This window comes from Rissa tridactyla, chromosome 4 (assembly GCF_028500815.1).
Source record: "Rissa tridactyla isolate bRisTri1 chromosome 4, bRisTri1.patW.cur.20221130, whole genome shotgun sequence".
Lineage (NCBI taxonomy): Eukaryota > Metazoa > Chordata > Aves > Charadriiformes > Laridae > Rissa > Rissa tridactyla.
In genome coordinates, this window is record NC_071469.1 from 63,956,383 (window position 1) to 63,982,802 (window position 26,420).

General features: G+C 51.2%; 3 protein-coding genes across 5 annotated transcripts in view; 1 reads left to right on the top strand and 2 right to left on the bottom strand.

The window, feature by feature from the left end:
• The window catches only part of ZBTB1 (zinc finger and BTB domain containing 1), a 28,278-nt gene extending 24,970 nt beyond the window's left edge, over positions 1 to 3,308 (bottom strand). The window contains exon 1 of the mRNA XM_054198823.1: positions 3,252 to 3,308. The gene's annotated coding sequence lies outside the window, so the exon portion shown is untranslated. The remainder of the gene's footprint in view (positions 1 to 3,251) is intronic.
• ZBTB25 (zinc finger and BTB domain containing 25) lies at positions 3,308 to 7,546 on the top strand. 3 transcript variants are annotated; one of them, XM_054198830.1, is made up of 3 exons: positions 3,308 to 3,410; positions 4,167 to 4,346; positions 5,583 to 7,546. In XM_054198830.1, the coding sequence occupies exons 2-3, from the start codon at positions 4,174 to 4,176 to the stop codon at positions 6,718 to 6,720; spliced, it is 1,311 nt and encodes a 436-aa protein (XP_054054805.1). In that variant the 5' UTR covers positions 3,308 to 3,410; positions 4,167 to 4,173; the 3' UTR covers positions 6,721 to 7,546. The 3 variants fall into 3 exon arrangements, with proteins under 3 accessions (XP_054054805.1, XP_054054804.1, XP_054054806.1); XM_054198829.1 differs by lacking the exon at positions 3,308 to 3,410 and adding an exon at positions 3,567 to 3,622; XM_054198831.1 differs by lacking the exon at positions 3,308 to 3,410 and adding an exon at positions 3,811 to 3,936.
• An 8,818-nt stretch (positions 7,547 to 16,364) lies between these two features.
• Positions 16,365 to 26,304, bottom strand: AKAP5 (A-kinase anchoring protein 5). The gene is made up of 2 exons (XM_054199383.1): positions 24,317 to 26,304; positions 16,365 to 21,390 (listed from the first exon to the last, which is right to left on the bottom strand). The coding sequence occupies exon 2, from the start codon at positions 20,734 to 20,736 to the stop codon at positions 19,339 to 19,341; it is 1,398 nt and encodes a 465-aa protein (XP_054055358.1). The 5' UTR covers positions 20,737 to 21,390; positions 24,317 to 26,304; the 3' UTR covers positions 16,365 to 19,338.
• Between the last annotated feature and the right edge of the window lie 116 nt (positions 26,305 to 26,420).

A 26,420-nucleotide genomic window follows, 5' to 3' on the forward strand; every position in this document is an offset into this window, starting at 1 on the left:
GGGGTGTCCTCTCCTTTTTCCCCTCAAAGCAGCCGTGACTGGTGGCAACGGGGAAGTGTCGGTTACCCATGTGGAGTTCTCTACTCGCAGCCCTACGGCCTCCTCCGTGTGACAGTTTAATTGCAAGTTGCAAGAAAAGCAACTGGGAGTTGCATGAAAAAGTATTTCCTTTTTGCTGCGATTTCACACGTTAATATCACCACCTTCCCTCTGGGAGTTTTAGGATGATGCAGGGAGCGCAGGGGCTGGCAGCTACTGCCATGCTTTATCGCGGATCCCGAGGACAGCTCTTTTTTTAATTCCTTTCTCCCTGGGAGCTTTCCCAGGCCCTCTTCCCATCGCTCTCTGGACCTCTCCCATCTAACAACATCCAGCTCCTCTCGAACTGGCCCGTGTGAGCAAAAGGGATTTCCTGACGCCGGGGGCAGCTCCCCTGCTACCTGCCACAGGGCTGCGAGAAAACATCTGCCAGGTCAGGCTTTCCTCACGGTCTTGCCACTTGACTTTTCCACCCCCAAAGTGACATTTGCCATTCAGCGCAAGCATCGGAAGTGTTTAATCTTCACAGCCCCTTCATTCGGACATAGTTTCGAGAGATACCGCTGGTTTTATGTTTGCTGCAAACTATCCGAGATACCTCTTAGCTCCAGGGAAACTGAAGGGGAAAATTTTATTGTAGCAAAGTTAAGAGATTTGATTACAAGTTTGAAAATGACAAAAGTAACCCAAAAAAAGCACAACAAAATAAAGCGCACCAATGTTAAAATGTACCAGCACCAATCCCTGCTTCAATGATTCCCAAGGTTTTCCTGCAGCATCCTTCCACTGTGAAAGCAAACAGGACTAGAATCCTAGTTTCCAAATGGGACATCATCTGGGTCTGTCTGGGGATTTTCTAAGCGCTACGGAATAAAAGTGGAGCTTTCAAAATGTGTCTCAAAAAAATCCCCTCATTTCCTGCCTCACCATGCCGCAGCCTTGGCTGAAGGGAAAAAAACCTCTGTGGCTATAAGGCGCCAGGCCCTGCGAGAGGTGGAGGGACCCCCACAGTGCAACTTCTCTGTAGGTTTTCCTGTTTTATAGGAAGTTAAATAAATGGCCTCCATAAGCTGACACACAGTCGCGGTTTTCAAATGACGCTGAAAAGTTGTTTTCCGCACGGTTTAAGGGTCTTTTTCTCCCCAGCTCCTTACAGATGTCAGGGCAGCATAAGCACAGAGCGCCCATGCAGGGCTCATGCAGCCTCTCGCTCCGTCCCAGCCCTCCCATGTGCGTCACACCGGGAGCTCCTGCCACCTCCGGTAAGATGGGGCACAAGGCAGCTCCCCCCTTTTCACAGACTCCATTCTCTCGGTGCCCTCCCACCAAACTTGCCTTTCTAATTTACTTTTTTAATTATTATTTTCTGGCCACAGAGGAGGAGTGAGTAGAAGTGCTCATCAAGATAGCTGCGATTATCTCCTGGTCTCTTATTTGACCCATCAGCGTAGGCTGTATCAGTTTATATCTGCCAAGGCATATGATATCACCGCCTGCATTTTATAGCAAAACACCAAATTTTGTTTCTCATTGTTGCTTCCATCATTTTGGCTCCAGTTTCTCTGAAGCTCTTCAAAGTCCTCTTTGGACCAGAGTCAACCTAAATAACATGTAAATAATTAATCATTTAAATAAATAACATGCCATCTGCAAATAGCAAGTCACTCTGCATGCGGGTTAATAAATATGTTAAATAACCCAGAACGGAGTACAAAACCTTGAGCCACCTACTGCCAACCTTTTGGGGGAAGAAAAGCGGCTACCGGTATTTATGGGAGCAGTGGGATTATAGCTCCATCGACTCTCAATCCTGCTGCTGCGCAAACACAGGAGGGAAAGATGGTCCCCGAGCTCTTTGAGCATTTTTATTTAAAACAGAAGAAATAAAACACAGAACAATGGCAAAGAGAAAGCTGTACTGGCCACTGGGAGAAGCAGCAAACACTGCATGAAGGAAAACACTTCGGAGCCTACGCTTCGTCTTATCTCAGCCCATCTCCATCCTCCGCCCAGGCTCAGGCCACCTCGAGGCACCACTGGAAACAGCCCCACAAATGCTGGATTCCGGGGGGGGCAGGGGCATTTTTTGCCCTAAAGATTCAGGAACAGCCCAATTAAAAAAAAAAAAATCACAATTACAGGACTGCAATAGGAAAGTCAACTGCAAAGTATGAAACGCTGAGAGAAAACCCAGAGGGATGATCCAAATGTCTTCTGCAGAGGCCCTGAGCCAAGGAGAGACACCGAGGAGGCAGGCATGATAGATCTCTGAAACTGCACCAAAAAAACATCTAGAAAGCACACAAACAGCGATTTTCACTGCCTTTTCCTGCCAAAAAAAACAACCAGTGGACATCAAATTAACCTGGTGACAGCAGGAGGCTTGCAGGGACTTGAAGTTTAAGCAGGTTCAGAAAGCAATTTGTTAAAATTCATGGGAAAGATGCCTCAAAGATTGTATTGAACGCCACAGGGCAGGCTGTGGCTCAGGGGGACAGACCAGGATCCTCAGGGTGGGGGTGACACTGCCTGCCTGAACCCCCTCCTCTGCCTGCGCCCCTTTCTCTGTCTGCGCCCCCTCCTCTGCCTCTGCCCCCTCCTCTGCAGGGCCCTGCTGCACCCAGCTGCAGCCCGACCCAGCGTGGCTGCTCTCGCCCAAAATAACCCCTGGTTTAAAAATTAATAAGAGATTGGAGGAGGCCTGAGAGAGAAATGGTGCGTCCACAGGATTCACCGGTGGTTAAAGAAAGCACTGAGGCCGCAGACGTGGGGGGGGGAAGCCAGATCGTATCTCCACGTCCATTTTCATGAGCAGGCAGACCGGGGAGGCGCCTGTTACAGAGGTTTTTTCTGTTAAAAACACCAAACCAACACACACACACCAAAAAAAAGCACCCCTCCACCAAGATCCGAGGGGCTCAGCAGATGACGCTCTGTCGCGGGGTGATTTAAGAAGCGAAGTCCCCCAGCCCCGGGTGGGGTCTCTGGCAGCGCAGAGGAAAACACCCCCAAAAGCCCCACTCGGGGGTGAGCACGGTCCCTCCCTCAGGGGCTGCGGCCGCCCGCTGCAGTGGGGTGCGGTGCGGTGCGGTGCGGTGCGGTGCGCGCCGCCGGCAGCCGGGCAGCGCCGCGCCCATCCCATCCCATCCCATCCCATCCCATCCCATCCCACCGCCGGGCCGCGCAGCAGCCGCGCAAGGGGCCGCCCTCACTTTTTCCAGGCGAAGCGGCGCGGCGGGGGCGGCGCGGCTCGGCTCGGCCCGGCCCATCCCGCCCCGGCGGCGGCGGCGGCAGCAGGAAGCGCGGGGCTGGGGGGGGGGCAGCGCCCACCCCATCCGCCGGGCCGGGCTCAGCGCGGCGCTTCCGCGCGGGTAAGCGGTTGCGCGGGCGTGGGGGAACCGCGGGGGCCGGGCCGGGCCGGGCCGGGCGCTGGTTACGCACCCCCGGGGATGCTGCGCTCGCCACCTCCCCCCGCTGCTCACCCCCTTCCCCCCCACCCCCCCCAAATAATTTTCATCTGAAACAATAGGAAATATCAGCATTTGTTTGCAAAGGGGCCGCTGGCGAGGCCGGGCGGCGCGGGGTGAGGGCGGCTCGGCACAATAGGGGCTTTGTTGGGCGGTACAGGGCCCCTCTGTGAGCGGCCGCCGCCAGCCCCGCTCCCCCGCCGCGGCGGCGGCTCCGGGCCCGGGGAGCGCGGGGAGCGGTGGCCGCAGGGGCTCCGGGCAGCGCGGGGAGCGGTGGCCCAGCGCGGTCGGTGGGGCGGTAGAAAGCACGATCCGAGGCCAGAGGGAAAACGCCGGCCGCGATTCAAGTCGGTGCCGGTGCGCCGCGGGGCGTTGTTAAATTTGTGGAAGAAACAGCTCTGCTTGTAGCCGGGACATGGAAAAGTCACGAGTAGGTTTTGAGCTCAGGGAACGTGGGGTTGTTTGGGCACTGGTGGTGGTATCTGTAAGAGAAATTATTAAATCGGGGGTCAGGGACCATCTGGAGGCGGGAAGAGGCTTTGCGAGGCCGTGCTCTATGCTGGGCGCCCGTCTGGTTTCAGTGGTGAGAAACACACATTTGAGCCTTCGGGAGCTCCGTGATTTCTTCATGAGATGAACATCTCGTTCTCTTGCTCTCAGGCACGCCATGGATACGACCGGCCACAGCGTCCTCCTCCTCCAGCAGCTGAACATGCAGCGGGAGTTTGGCTTTCTGTGTGACTGCACAGTTGCCATTGGAGATGTTTACTTCAAAGCCCACAGAGCGGTGCTCGCTGCTTTTTCAAACTATTTTAAGATGATATTTATTCATCAGACGAGGTAAGGACAGACAGCTCTCCTCCTGCCTGTTAACTACTCTGCTCAGCTTTCCCCTTTTTCCCCTTTCTTAAGGTATTAAAGTCTAAAAGAGCATAAGTGGGGATGTTAGATGGTCTGAGATTATTTTCCTAACCCAGCACAAGCCTCGTCTCTCTAAACATTCCCAGTCCAGAATGTGCTGTCCTTTAAAACCACCCTCTTAGTCAGCATACGCCAACATCAGGCCCTGCATTTTGGAGATGAGACATTTGCGTGACCAGAGAAAATAAACATGTAAGTACCACGGTCCTCCTGCAGTGAGACCTCACAGATTGGCAATTTAGGGGTGTGCAGGTACCTCTTGCCCATAAGCAGCGCGTCCATTGCTTTGCGTTAGCTTGTAGGCAAGCTTGCTGGGTGGGACTGTCCCTTCTGGTAGGAACCCATGGGCTTGAAGCAATCGAGAAGCCATAGCCTTATCGCTGTTCTGCGCTTCAGACTCTTGCAGATAAGGCCCGAGACTGAGATCATCAATTTATTTCAAGCTGCTGTTCAGATGCTTCACCTGGCTGGGTCAGGAGTGGTTCTGCAGGTATAACGATGGCGGTGCCAAGGTCTAATCTCGCCTCTGAGCTGGAGCTTGCTGCTTGTAATCGATTAAACCCTTCTCCATTCCCTTTCCTTTTTGAGGGCCGTGGCCCCCAGCACCTTTGCAAGGTAATCGTTCGCCATTGGCCATGTAGCCCTTCGGCTGGAAGTGAGAAGATCAGTTAATTTCCTTTCTGATAGACGTTGTTTACTGACACTTAAGTGCAAAGCTCATAAAGATTACACAGTCGCGGCAGCTGAATTTATTACTTAAGCACACAAGTATTCTTTGCCTCGTATTACTGGAGTGGCACACACCGGTGACGTGTGGCTTGCATGGCATGGCTGCGGTACTGTGCAGCAGCAATTGGCTGTGCGGGCGAGTGACGGGCTGACCGGGGGCCGGCCGCCCTCGCCGTCCCTGGCTGCGGTTGTGTGCACGGTCGTTATAATCGCAGGGATAAACACACGCTCGGGCACTTTGCTGTGCAAACAGGGCACATGCCCTTCCGCAGGTGTTGGCGGGGAGCGCTGCTGCTTGCGGCCCGGGAGGCAGGCAGCAGCCTGCGCGCTCTCACGGCAAACGGCGGAGCCAACGAGCGGGCAGGTTAGTGAATCGGGACTGTAATTTGGAGCCCTGTATGTACTTAATCATCTGTCTTGTTTCAGCGAATGCATAAAGATTCAGCCTGCGGACATCCAGCCTGATATATTTAGTTACTTGTTGCATATCATGTACACGGGGAAAGGGCCAAAGCAGAGCGTCAGCCAGAGCCGACTGGAGGAGGGCATCCGCTTTCTCCATGCAGACCACCTCTCCCATATCGCCATCGAGATGAACCAAGTGTTCTCCCCAGAGCCCGTCCAGTCTTCAAACTTGTACGGCATCCAGATCTCGACCGCCCACAAACCGGCGAAGGAACGCCTGGGAGCGAAGGAGAATCTGCCCAAGGCAGGCAGCAGGTCCACTGCCCAGGGCGACCACCCGCAGCTCCAGCTCTCTCTGGCCATCGGCCTGGACGACAGCTCCCTCGACCAGCAGGTCGCTCGCCCTTCTGCTCAGCCCGCTGCTCTCGCCAAGCCGGTGGAAGAGCGTCCGAAGCTCTCGGTCTCCATAAAGCAGGAGAGGTGCGACTCGGAGCCCGTGGTGTCCCAGAGCTGCACCCCTCCTTCTCCGGAGGTAGCAAGCCCCGTCTTTGCTAAGGCCAGCCTCAAGGTGCACCTGTGTCACTACTGTGGGGAGCGTTTTGACTCCCGGGGGGGGCTGCGGCAGCACTTGCACACCCACGTCTCGGGCTCGCTGCCGTTCGGCGTGCCGGCCTCTATCCTGGAGAGCAGCGACCTGGGGGAAGTCCAGCCTCTGGCTGAGGACAGGGAAGCTGGGGATGGCCACCGGCTCGGGGCTTTCCTTCTCAAGGAGGATGAGCATCAGCTGGAGCATCCGAGCTGCAGCGACCTGGAGCCTCTGCAGATCGGCCAGCTCTCCCTCATCTCCAAGGACCACGAACCGGTGGAGTTGAACTGTAACTTTTCTTTCTCAAGGAAGAGAAAAATCAGTTGCACCGTCTGCGGCCGCACGTTTTTCCGGAAGAGCCAGCTGCTCGAACACATGTACACACACAGAGAGAAACAGCACAAATACAGCCGCTGCCAGCGGCTGGAGAGCCCCGCGACCCCCAGGTTTCATCCTTACTGTGACAGCGAGAGCGTGGGGAAAAGCTCCAGTTTATCCCAAGAGCACTTAGATGAATGTATACTGGAGTCGGATCTCATCCAAGAAAGCGTTGATACGATCCTGGTAGAGTAGTTCTCCCCCTGTGTAGCCTTTAGGTGCTGAAACGGGATATTTTGGCATTTACCACCTAGTGAGCGGCGACTTGCCGCAGCTCATTTTCTTCAACCACTGTTCCCATCGCCTCTGAGATAACTGTGGAGAACTGTGTACTTTGATTTGTGTACTTGCCTTTTTACTTCTCTAACTTTTAAACTCAAGCTAATCCCCACCTCAGTCCTTCTTGGAAGCCTCTGTGTAACTCAGTTACATTTTTTGTAAATGTAAACTTACTCCTGCTCTGCTTTACTAGAGTTAAGACTGTGTTGCTGGGTGTGAGGTTTAAACATCGTCTGATACGCTGCACGGTGCCTAGGACTGCTTGTATCCTGTAGAATTGCTGTTCTGAAACTAGATGGAGGGAAATGTAGAGGGAAATATGTATTGTGTTTCCCAAACAGTTTGGTTATAATTAAAATATATGTCTCAAGGAGATAAATCCTGAAGTTCGTGTTGTGTAACTGCAGTTAATAAATCTCCGCATAAATACATGCGGGAGCCATAAGGCTGGTCTTTTCAAGGGAACTGGTGGCGTTGCCGTAGGGGTGGCAACCTTTGCTTTGACAAGCCCTGGCGTCCTCATCAGTACAATCTTCTAAATTTCCTTTTTAGACTCAAGTGGAGTCTAAAAGTGCACCCTTTTTTCCTCATTCCCACTCCTCCCTTGTCAAGCGCTACTGCATGAGCAGAGACAAATTTTAATGCCCCTCTTGGACCAAGTCCCATTATTGGACTGTATTTTCTCTGCATGGAGGAATGAAAGCTGTAAAAGTGTCCTCTCCTGTCGGAGAGGAGGCACATAAGTCTTTACAGGATTAAATGCCACGTATGGATTTTCTCATGGAAAATGATTTCTGACTCTATAAACAGCTTGGAGCAAACACATTCTTAAATATTGCAATCTGTATATTTGCTAAGAGCAAACATATAATGTGCTATTTCTTCTCTGCTTATGGAGACACCATAAAATGGTAAAATGCAAGCTTTTTGCCTTTCATTTATCATTACTTGATATCTGAAGAGTAATAACTTATCCAAGAGGAGTTTAAAATTGTATGTGTTCCTCCTGGATTCGTGTTTTGTCCCTCTGTATTTTTCACCTGAGATACCCCAGGCTTCCAACCAGATGGGCTCCAACCCATCCCTCAGCAGATGCTCCTAATCAGAAGGCCCTAAAGAGGCACATGAAGTTCTTACAGCGCAGTTTCTTTCGCAGTGAAGAGCGAAAGCCTTGCGAGCTGCTCCTGTAATCTCATTACCCAGTTTTTGAGAAGCTGGAGGCTCCCTGCCAGTCCTGGTGGAGTTGAGTCATTGCCTTCGGAAGGGGGGAGCCTGAACAATGGTGAGAACAGTTTATTGTCAAAATGCCCACTCCAAAGCTCTTTGTAGTCAGGACCCTTGAGCTGTCTTCTTTGAAACTGTCCTGGAGCAAGAGCTGCAATTAAATCGCTGCTGAATTAAAAGACCATCTGAGGTCTTCGTAAAGGCGGCTGCTGCTTCTCCTGGGCAGGGAGCTGCACACTCCAGGGGATGGATTGGCCACTGAGGGCTGCCAAATTGTGTTTTAAGACAAAGGGAAAAAACAAACAGCCTGTGAGCCTGCCCGGATGATGTTACAAAATGCACGCTGTGGTTTGGTGTGTGCTCGCCTGCGAGACCAAGTGCTCCTCTCGCTGTGTGTACCCATTAAGGCCGCGCTGGTGTGAAAGGATTTTAACTCTGCTTAAAAAGCCTTTCTTTAAAACAAGCAAACAAACAAACAAACAAAGAAAACCCTGCCGACATCCAGGCCTGCAAACGCACGGAGCGAGTCTCCTGGAGTGTTTCCTAGAAGAGAGTCTTCTGGGTCTCTCCCAGGGCTAACGGCATCAGCTAAATCACATCCCGCACAGACCGCTTATAACTAGGGCAAATGCCCTCCAGCTTACACTGACCTCTATTTCTACATGACGGTTAAAAAAAAATTAAAATGGCGTTTTATAGTCATTCCCTAGTTACGTGTGACACTGTACTGAGTGGGCTGGCTTCTCCGGGCGCTGCTTCCTTCATTCGGGTTCCTACATTTAATGTAAGAACAGAGAGGAGTGAGTGTCTGCTGGGTTGGGTATAGCTGTAGAAAACAGCTAAAAGTGACTTTTCAGACTATTGAGTAAGTAGACACGAGCACCTTGGAACTTCAACTAGACGCCTAACTTGCCTGAACTAATTGATATTGAAAGTCAAACAGCTCCTGATGTCTCTGCAAAGATAAGGGGCAGTGGTAACAGAGCTCGGTGTTGGGGACAGCAGGGGGGACAAGCAAGCAGCAGGGCCCGAAGGCATCTCTGGGACATGCTGCTCCTCTTCAGATTTGTGGCCAGGATTGTTTTGCTCACTTGGCCATTAAAAGGGAGCTTTAATGAAAGCTGCGAGCTCGGGTAGGAGATCCAAATGTTTATCAGTGTATGTCTTGTAGGAGCGGCTCCATTGTACTGACTGCAAATACAGCAGTAAAGCTGAAGTACTGAAATCAGCACTGTGTTCGTGTACGTGTTCAGTACGTCTTTGAAAAGTTACAACTGTAAGTGGTCTGTTTTTAGTTGTCACACCACTTTTTAGGGTGCACTTTAGCTAAGCTTTGCGGTACTGAACATCTGTGACATCAAACGTCTGCGAAAGGCAGTTTTTGCATCACTTGCAATCCAAGACATGCATTTTCAGCAGTTTTCTACTGCAAACGTTAAAGCGCTGTTATAATTAAAGCAGTAGGAAAAGCCTGAGAGACAGAAGTCATCAGCTCTGAGTTACGTTAACTTGAAAACATCATTCTTTCTAAGTCTTATGAATAGAAAATAATTTTAGAAGACAGTTATGTTCGCTAAGCAAGGGCAGCAGCTGCTCCTGGATACATCATAAGAGGTTTTATTACTGTGTGTAGAAGACACTTGAATTACCGAGTGCTTAACCTTTATGCCAGTGCGTGCTCAAAAATCTGCCTGACTTGCACAGCTGCGCCCGGTGAATATTCATTTCTTGTGGGTTTTTTTTTTCATTAAAACGTAACAGAATTTGTCACAGTGTGCAGGATAATGATACTGGTGATTCCTTCCAGATATCCGATTGGTTGATAAATGCACATGGGTTTGGGCAAGGAAAGCCCCAGGGTGGTGACACTTGAAGGCTGGCAGTCTAAAAGCTCCAGGGGATGCCCAGAGCTTTGCCCTGCGCCGTGAAGGGGTCCCAGAGTCAAGGGTGCAGAGCTGACGAACCACAGGCATTGAGGTGCCTTGTCTGTGGGCTCTGCAGCTCATGTTTTATGAAAACAGGGGAAGATAGGGGCTCAGACCCCAAAGCCCTGTGGCGTGAGCAGACTCCTTGTCCAGCTCAAGTTAACCTCTGATGTGCCAGTAAGTGCTGCAGTGGCTACCATCACTTTCACATGTATCCGGGCACTGGCCTGAGCGTGCCACCTGTAGGTTAGGTGGCTTAATGACCAAAGCACGCTAAACAATTTCAAGATCAGTATTTTGAAATATTTTTAGTGCTCTGATGCTGAACAGGCTGGGTCCAACAGGGGCCATGTTTCTTGGGGCTGCTTAGGGTGTAGTAAAGGATGTGGAGGAAAGGGTGTTTATCCCCCCTTGCAGCATGGGGTGTAGTTATTTTACCGAGAAACTTGCTTTTCACCACCTGCAGTGCTGGCTGGACGTGCCATTTGGTAGCACTTGTGCAACAAAAAAGTTAGGCCAAACTTCTCCTACTTTACCAGTGCCAGAGGAGGGAGATCTCAATGCCTGCCACTTGCACAAGTCGTTCTTAAAGAGTAACCCATCCTCTCGCAACGTTCAGCTGCAAACGTTTGGATTTTACCTCTTCCACCTTGAATTTTTGGGCGGCTGGGGCAGAGCGATGCCAGCACTTGCCCGCTGGCTGCCCAGGAGGTGATGCTGATGGCCAGGCCATGCTTGCCCCGTCTTCACGCAGGGTAAAAAACCCTTCAGCTCACTTTACCTTGGGCACAGACTGGCATTACAACATGTGTCTTCAGCCATCTGGCTACACCAGCTATTCGGGCAGGCTCTTCGTTTGCATCTCATCTGTCAAATCACTGCAAAATCGGGTGGCAGCAGCACGCAGGGCTGCGCAGGGGCCGACAGCCTGGCTGTGGGTGCAGTGCCCCTCACCAGAGGGGTTTGGGGCATTTGCGCACAGTGAGAAGGTTAAAAAGGGAAATTTGCTGCCAAGATGTAAACCTGAAGCAGTGAGCATTGCAGTTAAAAACAAAACCATGACAGAAAGCTAGCACAAGCTTTCTACAAAGAGTGCGATGCTGATACCCAATAATTTTCTGCTATTTTGGAGGCAGAAGGTATAAATCCCGTGTAAGCAAAGCCTTCAGAAGTGCGGTGAAAAGCGATCTCAGCGTATGCAATTCAGCATCATTGAGTGGGACCATAAGCTATCAGTGGCCAAGGCAGGAGGTTTCTTCTTGGCTTGTTAAAACCCTCCCATGGCAATCTGCCAACATCAGTTCATGTCATACCACTGCAATCACCTTCAGCTTTGCTGTTTAATAAACCCCATCCTTTTCCTTCCCCATCTTGCCATGGTTTGCCAAAAAGGACTGCAACTGAGTGGGCTTCCCAGAAGTCCAGCGCCAGGAAAATATCTTCTGAGCAGTAAGAAATAGGGAGGAAAAAGGTAATGAGGATGGATCTGCCCTAAATTATGTGCCAGTTAGATATTTACAACCAGAGCTGTGTCAGGACTGAATTCCCCGAGATGCAATCACAGCATTTACAGAATTTGCATGTTTCATTAAGAAGAAGTAATGCCACAACTTCAAAAGCAGCCTAAGAGAGGAAATGTTTCCAGTAACTATCCTAAACCAGACGCTGTACCCTCAGAACAAAGGCGCAGCAAAGCTCAAAACCTTGTCTGCTGAATGAGGCTGGTTTTCACCTGAGCTGAGATGCCCCTGGGAAGCTTTGCAGGGCTTGGGGCAGCACAGCAGACGCACCAGGGCAATGCTGCCAAAGGCTTCCACTGGCAGTCGGGCAAATTTTAGTCCATGTCAACCTTCCTGTTTCTGGGACAAATAGTGTAAGAAAACAAGGTGTAAAGCCCTCTGTCCCTCCAGGTACTGGCTTTGCAACCCACCGTTTGCAGGATGTAAACCCAGCTATAGGCACTGGGGAGGGAAACCAGAGCCGGGAACCATCGGGGGTGATGCAGGGGGAGAAACCTCATGGTAGGCAGAAGCACAACATCAACCATCCACCCAGGTGTCGGCGCCAGCGCCAGGCGTGCAGCCCCGGCAAGCTCCGGCCGAAAGCGCCGCCGTGCCGGGGGTGGAGGCTGATGCTCAGCGTCACCCCTCTTTCCCCGCAGCCATCCCGGGAGGGACCCGCTCCAGCAGCGGTCGCCTCCGCCATCCCGCAGCAATGCCGGACCCAGCAGAGCAGGCGCCGAAGCCTGTCATTAAGGGCCGAGCATCTCCTACCAGCCTCTGTTTATCCCAGCGTTGTGGTTGTGAGCCACTTACTCATCGCTTTAATGAGCAGGGTGCAGGTGTGCATTCCTGTTGTGCCTGTTGCACATGCCTGCCGGCCCCGCGCTGGCGAGCCAGCCCGTCCCCCAGCCCGCTGCAGCGTGCCCGCAGGCTCGCAGCTGCTCTACAAAAACTTCGGGGAGATTCGGAACGAGAGGCTCGCAGCGCTTGGGCCTTCCCTGCCTTGCTCCGGCGAGCAAACCAAATGCAAATTCAGTTGCGGGCTGTCTGGGCTGCGACAAAGCGCGGCGCAGCATCCGCCCGCGCAGCAACGCCGGCGCCCGACGCCTTGGTGCAGCGTCAGCCCGGGGGAGCTTCTGGCAGGCAGAAAGCAAGCGGCTGAGGCTGCTGGCAGGAGAAAGGGGATGCATGGCTCCTCCTCCTCCCCGGTGGGGATGCTCCAAAGCACCGTAGGAGTCGGAGTACATGCGCTTCCCACCCAGCTGCCATCTCGCCCGTCTCTCATCACACGGAGCTGTCACGGCACTGAGCCTTGACGCATCAGCACCCTCAGCCTCGTGTCTTCATTAAAATGGCAAACAGTGAGAGCAAACGTGACACGAATGACTGCCGGTAGATCGCAGAGGTGACATCCCTCTCAAGATTAAAATTTGCTCTCTGGGACAATGGCAAAGTGGTGCTTGGTGTGCCCCTGCACTGGTAAGGGCCTGTGGTGTGTTGACCCTGGCTGGACACCAGGTGCCCACCGAAGCCGCTCTGTCACTCCCCTCCTCAGCTGGACAGGGGAGAGAAAATAAAACGGGATGCTTGTGGGTCGAGATAAGGACCCTCAGCAATTACCATCATGGATGAAACAGAGTCAACTCGGGGAAATTAATTTATTGCCAATTAGAAGTCAAGAGTAGGGTAATGAGAAATAAAACCCAAATCTTAAAACACCTTTCCCGAGCTCCTCCCTTTGTCCCAGGCTCAACTGTACTCCCGATTTCTCTACCTCCTTCCCCCGGAGTGTCCCAGGGGCATGGGGAATGGGGATCGCAGTCAGTTCATCTCACATTGTCTCTGCTGCGCCTTCCTTCTCAGCGGGAGGACTCCTCACACGCTCCCCATGCTGCAGCATGGGGTCCCTCCCACAGGAGGCAGTCCTCCATGAACTTCTCCAATGTGAGTCCTTCCCAGGGGCTTTAGTGATTCATGAACTGCTGCAGTGTGAGTCCCTTCCACGGGGTGCAGTCCTTCAGGAACAGACTGCTCCAGTGTGGGTCCCCCGCGGGGTCACAAGTCCTGCCAGCAAACCTGCTCCAGCGTGGGCTCTTCTCTCCATGGGTCCACAGGTCCTGCTGGAGCCTCCTTCAGGCATCCACCTGCTCTGGCGTGGGGTCCTCCACGGGCTGCAGGTGGATATGTGCTCCACCATGAACCTCCATGGGCTGCAGGGGTCAGCCTGCCTCACCATGGTGTTCACCACAGCCTGCAGGGAAACCTCTGCTCCGGCACCTGGAGCACCTCCTCCCCCTCCTTCTTCACTGACCTTGGTGTCTGCAGAGTTGTTTCTCTCACTGCTTTCTCCTGGTTGCTGTTATTCCCCTTCTTAAATGCGTTATCACAGAGGCATTGCCACTGTCGCTGATGGGCTCGGCCTTGGCCAGAGGGTCCGTCTTGGAGCCATCAGGCATTGGCTGTATTGGACCTGGGGGAAGCTTCGAGCAGCTTCTCACAGATGCCACCCCTGTAGCCCCTGGCTACCAAAACCTTGCCACACAAACCTAATACAGGATTTGGTGCTGGAAAGGCACCACCTGAAAGGACACCAGTACCTGCAGAAGGGACCCTGCTGGGGCACCCGCTGTGGCGGGGGAGAAGGGTCTCCTCTTCCAGAATAAAGAGGTTTGAAAGGATAATCTCTGATAAGTCTAACTTACGGTGTGACTGCCAGTCAGCTCTAGCGACAGATGATACTTTCATCTTACCGATTTGAATTGCAAAACATGTTTTCTTAACGTCTCCCCCCCGTTTTGTATGCAGCATGTTTGTCATTTTTTATGTAACAAAACCTATTTTAAAATGCTGGGTTTGGGTATTTTAGCTGAAATCCACTTTCCAGCTAAATGGACTTCCACCCCACTGCAGGAAAATCCCATTATTTAGCACAGAAGAACTGCGCCTTTCACAATTCTCTGCAAAAAGGAAGAAATGTGAAAGTCGCGCTTCCTAAAAAATGGTAACCTATATTGTTGCTTAAAGAACTGTATAAGAAAGAACATCCTCTGATTAGTTTAAAAAAAAAATCACATTTACTGTAAAGGTTTTATCTGGTTGCAAATGGAAGTATTTAATTTTTTTAATACCACCCAGCAAGAGCTAACAGGAACCATTTCTCTGGGAATACAACTGCAGATGTAAAATAATATTAAAGCAAATTATTTAAATCAATCTGTTCTCTTGGAGCATGTAATCGTTCCAAGTTACTCATGTTGAAACCCTGTATCTGTAAGACAGGCAATATTAGAGCTTTGCTGCCCCTAACAGGTGGGTCCATCAGCAGGATCTGGCTCCCATCCATCCATCCATCCATCCATCCATCCATCCATCCCAAGCACAGGCCAGGATTCACATGTATTTCATGAGTTTACTCAATTTCTTACATGCATTTGTGAAAACAGCTCTTGGATTTTCATTTTTATACAGAAGCACGCATACGAAAATGCCCATCATTTATGCAGGGTCATCATCTTCAATTCAAATACTAGATTCCTGGCTGCTGTAGATTTGGTCCTTTGAAGCGTATGGAGCTGCAGAGACCTTCAGCGAATGGAGATCTGGCCCTCAGCAGCCTGTGCATTTCCAGTGCGCTTTTGGTGTACCAGGGCAGGAAAGAAAATGCAATAATTGTTCGTGCCATCATTGTCTACCAGCAATTTCCACAAGGAACTTTTCAGCGGATACACTTGTTTTCTGCTGGGCTCAGCATTGACCTAACAGAAAAGCTTTTTATCCTCCTGGAAGCCTTCCTGGGCGTAAGTTATACTATTTAAACACCCTTTTCTTTGCTGATCATAGAATCATAGAATCATAGAATTGGAAGGGACCTCTGGAGATCATCTAGTCCAACCCCCTGCCAGAGCAGGGTCACCTAGAGCAGGTTGCACAGGAACGTGTCCAGGTGGGTTTTGAATGTCTCCAGGGACAGAGACTTCACCACCTCTCTGGGCAGCCTGTTCCAGTGCTCTGCCACCCTCAGGGTAAAGAAGTTCCTCCTCATGTTTAGGTGGAACTTCCTATGCTCAAGTTTGTGCCCGTTACCTCTTGTCCTGTCCCCGAGCACCACTGAAAAGAGCCTGGCCCCATCCTCCTGACACCCACCCTTTAAGTATTTATAAGTGTTGATAAGGTCCCCCCTCAGCCGTCTTTTTTCCAGACTGACGAGACCCAAATCCCTCAGCTTATATCCCTCAGCAGATAATATAAAAAAAGCTGAGGGAAATGAAAATATTCAAAATGGCACAGCAAAGCAGGGATAGGGGACTTGTTGAATATAAAGCCAAATTGTCCCTGGCGAGGAGAGCACTGGAAACATCTGGGAGAAACACAGCGGCACAGGCCATGGGGTGAGCAGGAGAACCAAATAATTCATGAAGATGCTGCTACAAAGCAACCACTTCCGTAATTCAGAGGGGCAGCAAGCAACGGACTCCTGGACAAAGAGCCAGATGGCCCAAAAGCAATCTGAATGGGGCTACAAGCAACCAAGGTGATGTATTACCCCAGTTTATTTCAGCTGTCCTAAAGCCAGGCCACCCTTTGGTGCTCTGGCACAACCAGGCAGTCGCGTCCTCAGAGCTTCCCTGGCCCGGTACGCCTTTGCAATAGTAAATTTATCATTCCTTCTCCAAAAGAATAAATGTTTATTAATGTTCAACTCTCTAATCATAATGAAGGAGTAGAGAGTCTTAATTAAGTCATTAGCAATTGTTGCAAGTTCTGTAAACCTGAAAGAATAAATAGTATTAATACCATTAAAAATGTATAACATTTTTCTGTATCTTCTTTATGGTATGAAGTGTCTCAAGAAATTACATGAAAGATGTTATGCAAAGAAAAAATTAATAAATTAGGGTCTGGGGCCCATTTCAGCCGTAACAGAAAGTGCCGAAGCATCAAACTTGCAGGTCCCCCTCCTGAGGTGCTGGCCCTGCCGCGGACCCCGCCAGCACCAAACTGTGCCTCAAAATAGCCACCCAGAGCCCTGGGATCGGAAACCATCAACCAGCAGCTCCCAGGGAAAAACGAAATCACCCGCCTGGGAGTGGCCAGAGCCGTGCCACTCCACGCACCGCGGGGTTTGACCCCAGTCCGTCTGCAGACCCTCAAACATTTTCTTCTGGCGCTACAGGGCATCCCACCGGGAACTGAACTGTCAGGCAGCAGGATGGCTTTTCTTAGCCACTGGAGATTTGTGATCCTTCACAAATACCTTACGGGAGTCCCTGCGCAGCCAGGACTCTGCGAATGGAAATGACTGGCCAGCAAGAGAACGGAAACCTTGCAAAAAGAGCCCAGGAGGAGCAGGCCTCCAAAGATTTCAGGTCTGCTACCAACTTTAAGATTTCTTTCTCTGCTCGCCGTACAGCTGCCTGCGAAAGCTGGACCCAACGGAGCACCACTGTTCAGGTATAAAATCTCTCCATAGCTGCCCACTCAACCACGAGGCAAGAAAACAACAGGTACATTCAACTTTAATGAAATAATCATCAGTTATATGTACAGCTATAATCAAGGGAAAAACCATCTAAAGAAAGGATGCAAACCCTGGACGCGGCGAAACAGTCTCAGGGGGCCAGGCTGGACCAGAGCATTTCTGCCATTCTCCTCCTCTTTTGAAGATGTGTTTCACCCAAAAGGCAATACTGAAATACCTGAAATTCTCCTGAAACTGCTTAGCGGGCCGACAGGAGATGACAGCCTGGCCCTGCGGGCTCTTTTAGTGTTTCTTTACTTGAGCCCAGCCATCCTCCTCCACAGCCGACACCAGCGGGGCCCCACAGAGATGCTGCCGCCCTTTGCTCAGCACCGACCGGCCGCGGAGCCCAGTGTAATCCCACGAGCAACCTCCAGCATCAGTGCAGCTCTCCTCAGGGCCCCGCAGCAGCTCCAAAGGTACATATAAAAGTCCTTAAAAAGTCCCTTTCAAAACTATGGCAAAATACCTGGAAGGACCAGTATGAAGTACAAAGCCATTAAAATTGCACACACAGCATTATCACTATCTGATAACTTACTAAATAAATTCACAGAAAAAGAAGACACTTCTCTCTTTAACATCCTCTGATTTTTCCTAAGTTTTACTTGCACAGAAACAAGCTGCGGCGCTCACGGCTCACAGTCCTCTCATGACAGAGGAGATGCCCTATCAAAGTTTAAAATGTGGTTGCGCACCAGGTACTAGGAAAGTTTACAGCCCTTGTATTTTAACAGGAACCCAAGCCCTACGCTGGGAAGGGAAATCTCAGCATACCGCCCATGGGCAGTGAGCAATCGCCAAGCGAGGCTGCTATTTCTGTATCGGCTGAGAAATACGCAAGAGAATTTTCTCAGCAGAACAGGCTGCCTTGCCCGCAGCTGTGCGTAAATCCCAGCCGCCCAGATGCAATCCCAAATTATTAAAAGGCCCCTTTCTCTTGGAGAGCTGGCAGTCAAGAGGCGATGCTCGCGCACACACGCTACGCTGGCGCAAATCCCCTCGGAGCAGGGCAGTTTGTGGGCTTTGACGGCAATCGGCCTGTCTGGGCATTTTACAGCCGTGTCCCCAAGCCCTCACGGCTAGATTTTTTTTTTTTCCCTGAGGACTTTGGTAAGATCACTCCGGCATTTCCCTGCGTGTTTCAGAGCAAGCTACGTGGCGTGCCGGAGCCAGCCAGAGCCCGGCAGCAGCGAGTCGGGCGTAATGCGCATTTCCCAGGGGACGGTCAGGCTCGCTGGAGCCAGGCAGGCTTTGCAGCGAGGGGGGAGCGGTGCGGGACAGGCTGCCGCCGCCACCCGGGGATGCCGGCAGCGCCCAGACCAAACCTCCTCCCCACTTCAAGAGATTCCAGCGCCGGCAGCACGTCGCGTCTCCCCGGACTATGTCAACACCGAGGCAATAGTTGACTGCTAACACGCATGCAGCTCACTGCTATTTATATCACATGCCATCTATCAAAAATATGCTACATCCGAGGACAGCTTCACCGTGACGTGGTGACTGGGGCAAAGCAAGGTGAAGGAAGGAGAGGGGCTCCCCGCAGCGGGCACGCTCCTGCCCAGCCCGCGCCGCCGGCGCTGCTGGGAATTTTTCCCGTTGAGCTTAATGGTGCGAGAACGGGCCCCCGGCAAATGAAGCTATGTCGTTTTCTTGGCATTCGCGCAGCCTGGGGTCAGCAAGGCGAGCGGCTGATGCCGTGCTTTAACATGTCTGGAAATGCACAGGCTGCTCGTGACAGGGGAAGAGGGCGAATGAAAAACCCCGCTCGCTGCAACCATCCGGCTTCATGCGACGTGACAGCAGGGGTGACCACGGCTGATGGCATCTGTACCCGTTTGCAATACCAAACACCGGCCTAAGCCTGTCTGGCGTTGACGTCTTCATGTTAACATAGCAGTCACTTCACCCTCCCTCGACTCCACCAAACCCCAGGGCAAACCTCCAGCCATGTCCAACGCATCCCGAATCCAGCCCAGCAGTGGATCGGGCACTCGTTGCCTCTCGGCACCTTTAGCTAAACGCATGGTACACACAGATCTACAGCGTGAACAGCAGGGAAACCTGGCATGGATGATGGCAGAAACGTGGCCTTGACGTAAAGATGCCAATAAATGAAAACACAGTCACGGCAGCACCTTCATTTTTCTGCAGCTGTGGCCGGTGGCACTGCCTGAAGCCCCAGCCCCAGGGGACACGCTGTACGTAGTAGGGTCTGCCCCACGTCCCAGGATCCATTTCACATAGACACACAACTGAACAGGCATGCAGAATTAACTACACCTCGGCCCTGGGAGCCCTTCAAGCTTCCCTCCCCCAGGCCAAATCACTCCCTGTACTCTTTATTTTGGGGGCACTGCTGCCATCACAGAAAATTGTTGTGTTTATTCTGTTCCAGAGCCATTTCATTGACCAGTTGCTCTATGGACGACTGAATGGCTGCCTTCACGAGGGAAGATGCGGTTTCTATGAGGAGCAATTCGTACTGCTCCCCAGTTCTGTGCCCCTGGTCACCTGGACCTTTTTCCTCCACCTGGGGACCACCACCAGCCTCGGGGCCCTCTTTTTTACCAAAATCAAAGCTCCCACTTGACTTTTTATTCCCTTTCTGCTTATTTCGGTGCAAAACCGGGGACGGCTCGTAGGCCTGGTCAGAGTCGGTGTTGTCAGAGTCCTCAGCTTCGGTGACGGTGATGACAATGCTGACGCCGGCGCCCGTGTTTGCTTCTAATGTCACCTGATGGCTGGAGCAGCCCTGCACGCTCGCAGCATCATCTTTAAACGCCGACTGACTGAAATCCATTACAGTCTCTTCGGCTTTGCGCTCCTCAGGAGGATTTATGCTCTTTTCTGATTCATCCCCTTCAGGCAGCTCTTTGCAGATATTAGGGATTTCCTGCAGCTCAGTAGTCTCAGGGGCACTGTTGGGTTGATCCTTGGAAACGGGCGCTTCAGGAGCAACTTCCCCGCCTTCCGCATGGACTGTGGTTTGGGGTAGGCTCCCCTCCTGCGGTTTTTCCTGGGCTGTTTCATTAACTGTCTCCGAATCGGTTATCTCCGACTGGGCGGTGCACTCCCTATGTTCATCTGTGTCAGGTGTGGGCTCTGGCAAGGGCTCGCTCTTCCCAACAGAGTCGGCGCTTTCCTTCGCTGTATCCTGGTCCTCCTCTGCAGAGACCGGGCTGAAGGATTCAGACTTGTCCTTCGGGGCCAAATCCTCCGGCTCCTCACTAGCTTTATTCAAAGCACCCATCACTTCGTTTGCTTGAATGCTGCCCTCCGACTCCTCCACTGCTTCAGAGGGGCTGGGTTTTTTCTTGCCTCTGGAGAACCGTACACAGGGCATCTTCACCCCGGAGCTCCCCCGTTTCTTTGGGAAACTTTGCGTGCGGCTCTCCTCAGCATCCGTCTCCAGCTGCACTTGGGAATCAGAGGGCGCCTTCTTCCGTGAGGAGGATTTTTGCCTTCTCCGAGGTCTTGCGAGGTTTTTGATGGCTGCCCAGGCTCCTCTGGAGGATCGCGATTGATTAGAAACTTTTGCCTCCTCATGGTCGGCGCTGACACATTGGCTTTTCTCCTCCAAGTCTCCTTCACACACACCCTTCACAGTCAGTCCCTTCTTACAGGACTTCTTCCGCTTCTTAAAACAGAGCATGGAGGGTTTTTCTGCCTGTTCCTCCGACGGGGAGCACGTCGCCCCTGTGCTGTGAGTCTCTACCTCTCTTGGGTTCTCCATTTGAATTTCCTTAGCTGCCTTCGCCATATTCACTCCTCTCCTCTGTTTGTATTATATTATTGATTTTTCTTGATTAATGCATCAGACAGGAACTACAGAGATGCTCAAAGTGCATTTTTTTTCCTCAAATTGTTTTCAAAATAATATTAGATGCTTTTTAACAAGTGGATGTGGCAGTGAAGAGAAGTTCTGCTGAAGCTATCGCATCCGCTTTATAACTCCCACTTTGTCTTATTACTCACTCTATCACCTCTCCAAGGAATCCCGGGTAGATGTGAAGTTCAACAGGCTTCTCCTTGGCTTCGCTGGCTGGAGTCGCTCTCACCTCCAGGACAACCCACTTCAAGTTGTGCTCAGTCTCACGGCACGACTATTTCATTGCCAGTCTGACATTACCTTTTTTTTTCCCCCAAAGGATGACAAATCAAGCCAAGAGTTAATAATTTTTATTCACCCCACGGACCTGGAAAGAACTTGCACTTTCTGAGCTATCTGCAATTCCACATTGCTCAGGGAGCTTGATTGAAGCACCAGTACAACCAGCGGCAGCCAGTGGCTGTTTTCTGCCCCCCAGTGACAAGGTCAGACGCTGCTTAGTCTCAGCTTTGCTTTCTGCTTCAGTTCCCCTCGCAGGTTACGTGAGGTTTGCTGCGAAGCATGGCCAACGCTTCCATCTTTCATCTGTAACACAACAAACAAACGATGAGACCTGTGGAGCTTTTTCTTTTTTTTTTAAGTATTAAAAATATATATTTTTTTAAAAAGGATATTTCATTTTGGGAGGCAGACCAGGGCTGGAAAAGCAGTTCTGCCTCTGGATGCACCACAGCAGTTTTTTCCACTAATTAGCATCGCATATCCAAAGGCAAAATAAGGCCACCAAGCTGTCAACCTAGTGATGTTCCACCACAGAAAATACTATTTTGCTATTTTGTCTGTTTTACCATTTTTTTTTAATTGCCCATATAATGGCAAATAGATATTACGCATGCACACATGTATATTTTCTTCTCCTACGGTTAGCTAAATCTTTTCCCCACTGCTCCATATGCACTCATACTTCCAGCTAGGGAAATTACACCCTGAGACAGCAGATATTTTTATCTTTAATGCACCATATGACAATATGCAAAAACACAGAATACAAAAAGGAGGCTGGTGGAATACAAAAGCGAAATCACATGGCAAGAAGGGAGTTTATTTATACTACGTGCATGCCTTCCATAGCAACCTCAATTAACACCGCATGTGTTCATCAAATACATGATATTGTAAGATACATGTCACCCTTAAAAAAAAAAAAAAAAAAAAAAAAGCGCTGCCCCAAGACATCATCAGGACATTTTTTGATATCAAGATGCACAAGCGTGTTACCGCAAACAGACCAACTTCTCTGGGACTGGCTCAGTGACTCTAGGCAATCCTCTACACGGGATTTTGTGCTCTGCTTTTAAGTAGTAAGATGATTTAAAACGGGGGGTCCGGCGGGGCATGCTCCTCCGCGGAGCAGATTTGGGTATTATTTTTTTTTAAATATTGTTTTTTTAATTTTTTTTTTTTTTTTTTTTTTTAAGGGGAAAACGAGCTAAGCTGACAGAGGGGCGTGTGAGCGAGAGCCGCCCGCGGCTGCCGGTGCCCGGAGCGCAGCCCGCAGCCCGCCGCCGCCGCAGCCCCCGCAGCCCGAGAAGTTTTGGGGGCGTTCGCGGACGCCGCCGGCGGCAGCAGGAGCCGCCCGGCACCGCCGCCCCCCACCCCCGCCCCGAGTCACCCCCTCGCCCCCCCGTCCCGGGCCGTGGGGGGACCCCCGAAAGCCGAACCCCTCCGAGGGGATGGGAGGGGGCTCCTCGGGCAGCGACCGCGGCTGCAGAGGCCGAGCCAGGAGCCCCACGCGTGTCGCCTCCCCCGCGGAACCCTCCGAGGCGGTGCCCGCCCCCGCCCGCGCCCCCCGCGCCCTCACCTGCGGCCCGGCCCCGCACCGCTCCGCGCCGCTCCGCGCCGCCGCCGCCGCCTCCCGCCGCAGCCGCGCCCCCCCGGGCCGGCGGGGAGGGCGCTGCCGGCAGCCCCCCGCCCCCCGCCGAGGCGGCCGCCGCCAGCCCCCGGCCCGCCCCCAGGCACCGGGGCGGCTCTGCGGGCACCTGCTCGGTGAGCGCGGTGCTGGGGAGGGGGCTCCGGGAGCCCGGCCCAGCCCTGCGTGCGGGGCAGCATCCCTCCTCCTCCAGGAAAGCATCCCTCCCTGTTTACAGATCAGCATCCCGCCCTCTTGGGGAATAGCACCCCCTCCTCTGGCGGGGCAGTATCCCTCCTCCTCCGGGAAAGCATCCCTCCCTCTTAGGGCATAGCACCCTCCCTTCTTGTGGGGCAGCATCCCTCCTCGTGGGGCAGCATCCCCCTCCCTCTTGCAGAGTAACCTTTCCTGCCCCTCCCAGGCTGAGCACAGCAGCAGCAGCAGACACGCCAAAACTGCACACGAGGCAAAGGTTCTTCCTAGGGACTGAGCTGTGGTTTGCAGTTTGGATCCCGACGCATGCCCGGGAGGATGGGACCACTGGCATTTGCGGATCCAGCGTTTGCCTGGCCCTGTGCGAAGGAAGGGGGTCTCGCTCTTGGCAGCTGTTTTTTTTTTGTCCCACCTGAAACCTTTGCAGCTTTAAGCACACACTTTGGGTCACTGCAGGAGCTACACCTTCAGAGGTGGTGGGAAGGACAGCCAGTTCTTGGGTTTAAACTAATCCTTGCCTGAAATCCTCGCCTTTCATATGAGCCTTTTTTCTCCAAAGCAGCTGAGATCTGATGTAGAAAAAATTGCATCTCCAGCTGTTATGATTGATGGGAGGGGCTCCAGAAAAAGGACTACCAAGTGCAGCTGAGGAACTACATGAAACTATAGTTTGAGATGCTTGAATGGCCCCGTTCAGCTCCACGGGGAGCTGACTGACGCCCACAACTGTTTTAAGGACGTTAACTACTTCACAGCATGTTTGCACATAAGAAACCAGGCAAAGCACCACACTGAACGTGCAAGTGGCTTCCAGCGGAGGCCAGCCTTAGAAAAATACAGGTGGCCTTCCCCCTCCCTAGCTTCTTCATGGGAAAAAAGGGACAAAATGGGTTTGTTGGGCTGAAATGTCAGCCAGCAGGGCAGAAATGTGGATCAAGCAACCACAAGGAATTGCCTTTGTAAAAACTCCCCTATGAGATGTGTTTGCTCGCATTCACTCAGGATAATAATCTTCATTTGGAAAGAGCGTGTCTCCCCGGGGCGGATGGTGGGGCTCTAATTACGACCGACTTCTGCATTAAAGCCAAGCAAGGCTCCTCAGCGCGAGGAGGTTTCCCCTCGTTGCAGCGGGAGGCGTGAGGGAGGAAGGCAGGCAGCGGTAATGAGAGTGGCTAACCTAAAGACGGATAACGGGCAAGTGCTGCCTGGGGGGTGGCAGGTTCTCATCAATCCCATTCAGAAACACCTCACATGGAATTCAATTATTCCTGCCGCTCCAGGGGAAGATGGTAGCACCACAGGCTATGGTGCAAGGGAAAGAAATAACAGGGTCTGCAGGCAAGCAGAGGATCTGGTCAGAAGATGGATAAGCTTGAAAGGAGATCCCACCTGGTTGTAGGCTCTGGTTTTCTTTCTGGGCCCACACTGAAGTGCTGGTGATGTGCAAAAAGCCAGCCAAGCAACACCTTCTCCTTTTTCTTTTGACCTTATCACTAGTCAAAAAAAACCCACCTGTGTTATTTCTTACATGACGTGACGCAGGACCCTCATTACAGCAGAGCTCAGGGAACGGACGGCCATAACACCAGCTCAGGGCTCTGGGCCCACAAATAGCCCACACAGAACAAATTTGTATGTAATTAGTTTTTTCTCTAGGCAACAGGAAGACAACCTTCCAATATTAAGTTAGAAGAAATTAAGTGTCCTTTGTGTCCTATTTGACAGGGCAAGGACTAGCCAGCATACTTAGTTGCAAAGTAGAGTGTTAAGAAAAAACAACCTATTTATGTATCAGTCCTGCAAGACCTAGAGTAGGGACACGGGAGCGCTCATGTCCCAACAGTGCGGGTTAGAAAAGCATTCCCCATTAACCTCTAGAGGTGCTTGGGGTTATTTTTTGGCCCTTCTGCTTTGTTGCCAGCAGTCCTGCCGTGCGTACCAAACCCTTAAACAGTTGCATGCCTGAGCCTCACTGCAGGAGGTGGACTAGCAACCTCTTGAACCGTCTCTCTCAAGCACATGTCTATGATCTCATGCTAAACTAAAAGGAGGCTAATCTTAGCATAAATTTGCACTTATCCCATCTTTCATAAGCATAAAATGAAGGTGGAACACAGAGCACTCGCAGGAAAGCAGTGTGGCAGGGAAGATTAAATGTAGGAACTGACAGCAGACTTGGCAGCATCAGCTCTGGCAACCTGCTTCAAGGGAAGGCTTGGCCAAGGTGCCGCATGTGAAGAGGCACTTTCAGCCAGGCAGAGGGTAGCCCCAAACCGGGGAACAGCCCTTCTGACCCCCTGCAAGGGGCCTCTGTGTGCTCTGGCAAACCTGGCTGCCAATAACTCCTCAGCTGAATACCATCGGAAAAAAAAAAAATAATTTTAGGAGGCTGTGAATGCATCTCAAATGCTCTTACGCCAATTTAAGCTATTCTGTCTTTGCTTCTGTGACAACCAGGTAATTTTTGTATAATTATTCTCCCATCCTGAATAACTTCAGAGATACAGATCTCTCTCTCTCTCTCCATATATATACCCAGTATGTGTGTACTACCAATGCGCCCTTACATTGGTGCACACCTAGATCCTGACTCTCACAGTTCTCACCAAAATCGGAATGTTTTAGATTCAGTTCTGATGCAAGCAGATGGGCCGTGCAAGTCTTAATTCCAATCTTTTGCAATCAGCTGCAAGTATCTCAAATCCATGGAATAATTCAGGTAGTTTATTTCCTATAGATGACATACATCATCCAGGAAAGGAAACAAGATTAAACACACACACAGAGTGGTGCATTGCAGGCAACTTGTTACTGCAATAATCACTTCTAGTTGTCAATACTAGGATTGCTGCTCTGTACACTTAATTACAGAAATAAGTTCTACTTCAGTAATCTCAGTGCATGCATTAAAACCCCAAAAGCACTTTGAGTATTTACCAGTTTATTTGTATTAGTTAAAAAATTGATGGGAACTATATTTTTGTGTTACAAAATGATTTTTGGCCTGCTGGCAAAAGCTGATACAGATTACTTGATCATTACTCACGTTGTCTCTGTTCACCTAAAAGGTACTCTAGGAAACAAGACTCATCAACGGTGTAACTATACTTATCATTGGGCATAAAATGGTGCAAAAGACACCTTTGGTAAAAGCCACAGATACAGGCCAGAGATCCAGTCTCTATAGATCTGATATCCAGAGGTTGGATTTCCATTAACAGTAGAATTTTTTAATAGAAAGCTGGGCTTTCCAAAAGGGAAATTTGATGTGGCTCAGGTGCCTGCAGGAATAATTCACAGCAGAAGCCAGGGTAAGCATTTCTGGAGAGATGAGAAGCAAAGGGGATTCCTCCTTGCTCCCTCTTTAAAAGAGGCATTGGTGCAGTTTCAGAGCACAGCAGTTTCTCCCATAGTGCGAGAAGTGCATTCAGTACGGAAAATACGACTATGCAGTGTACAAGACTTTCAAAGATAATATATGCTACAAAAACCC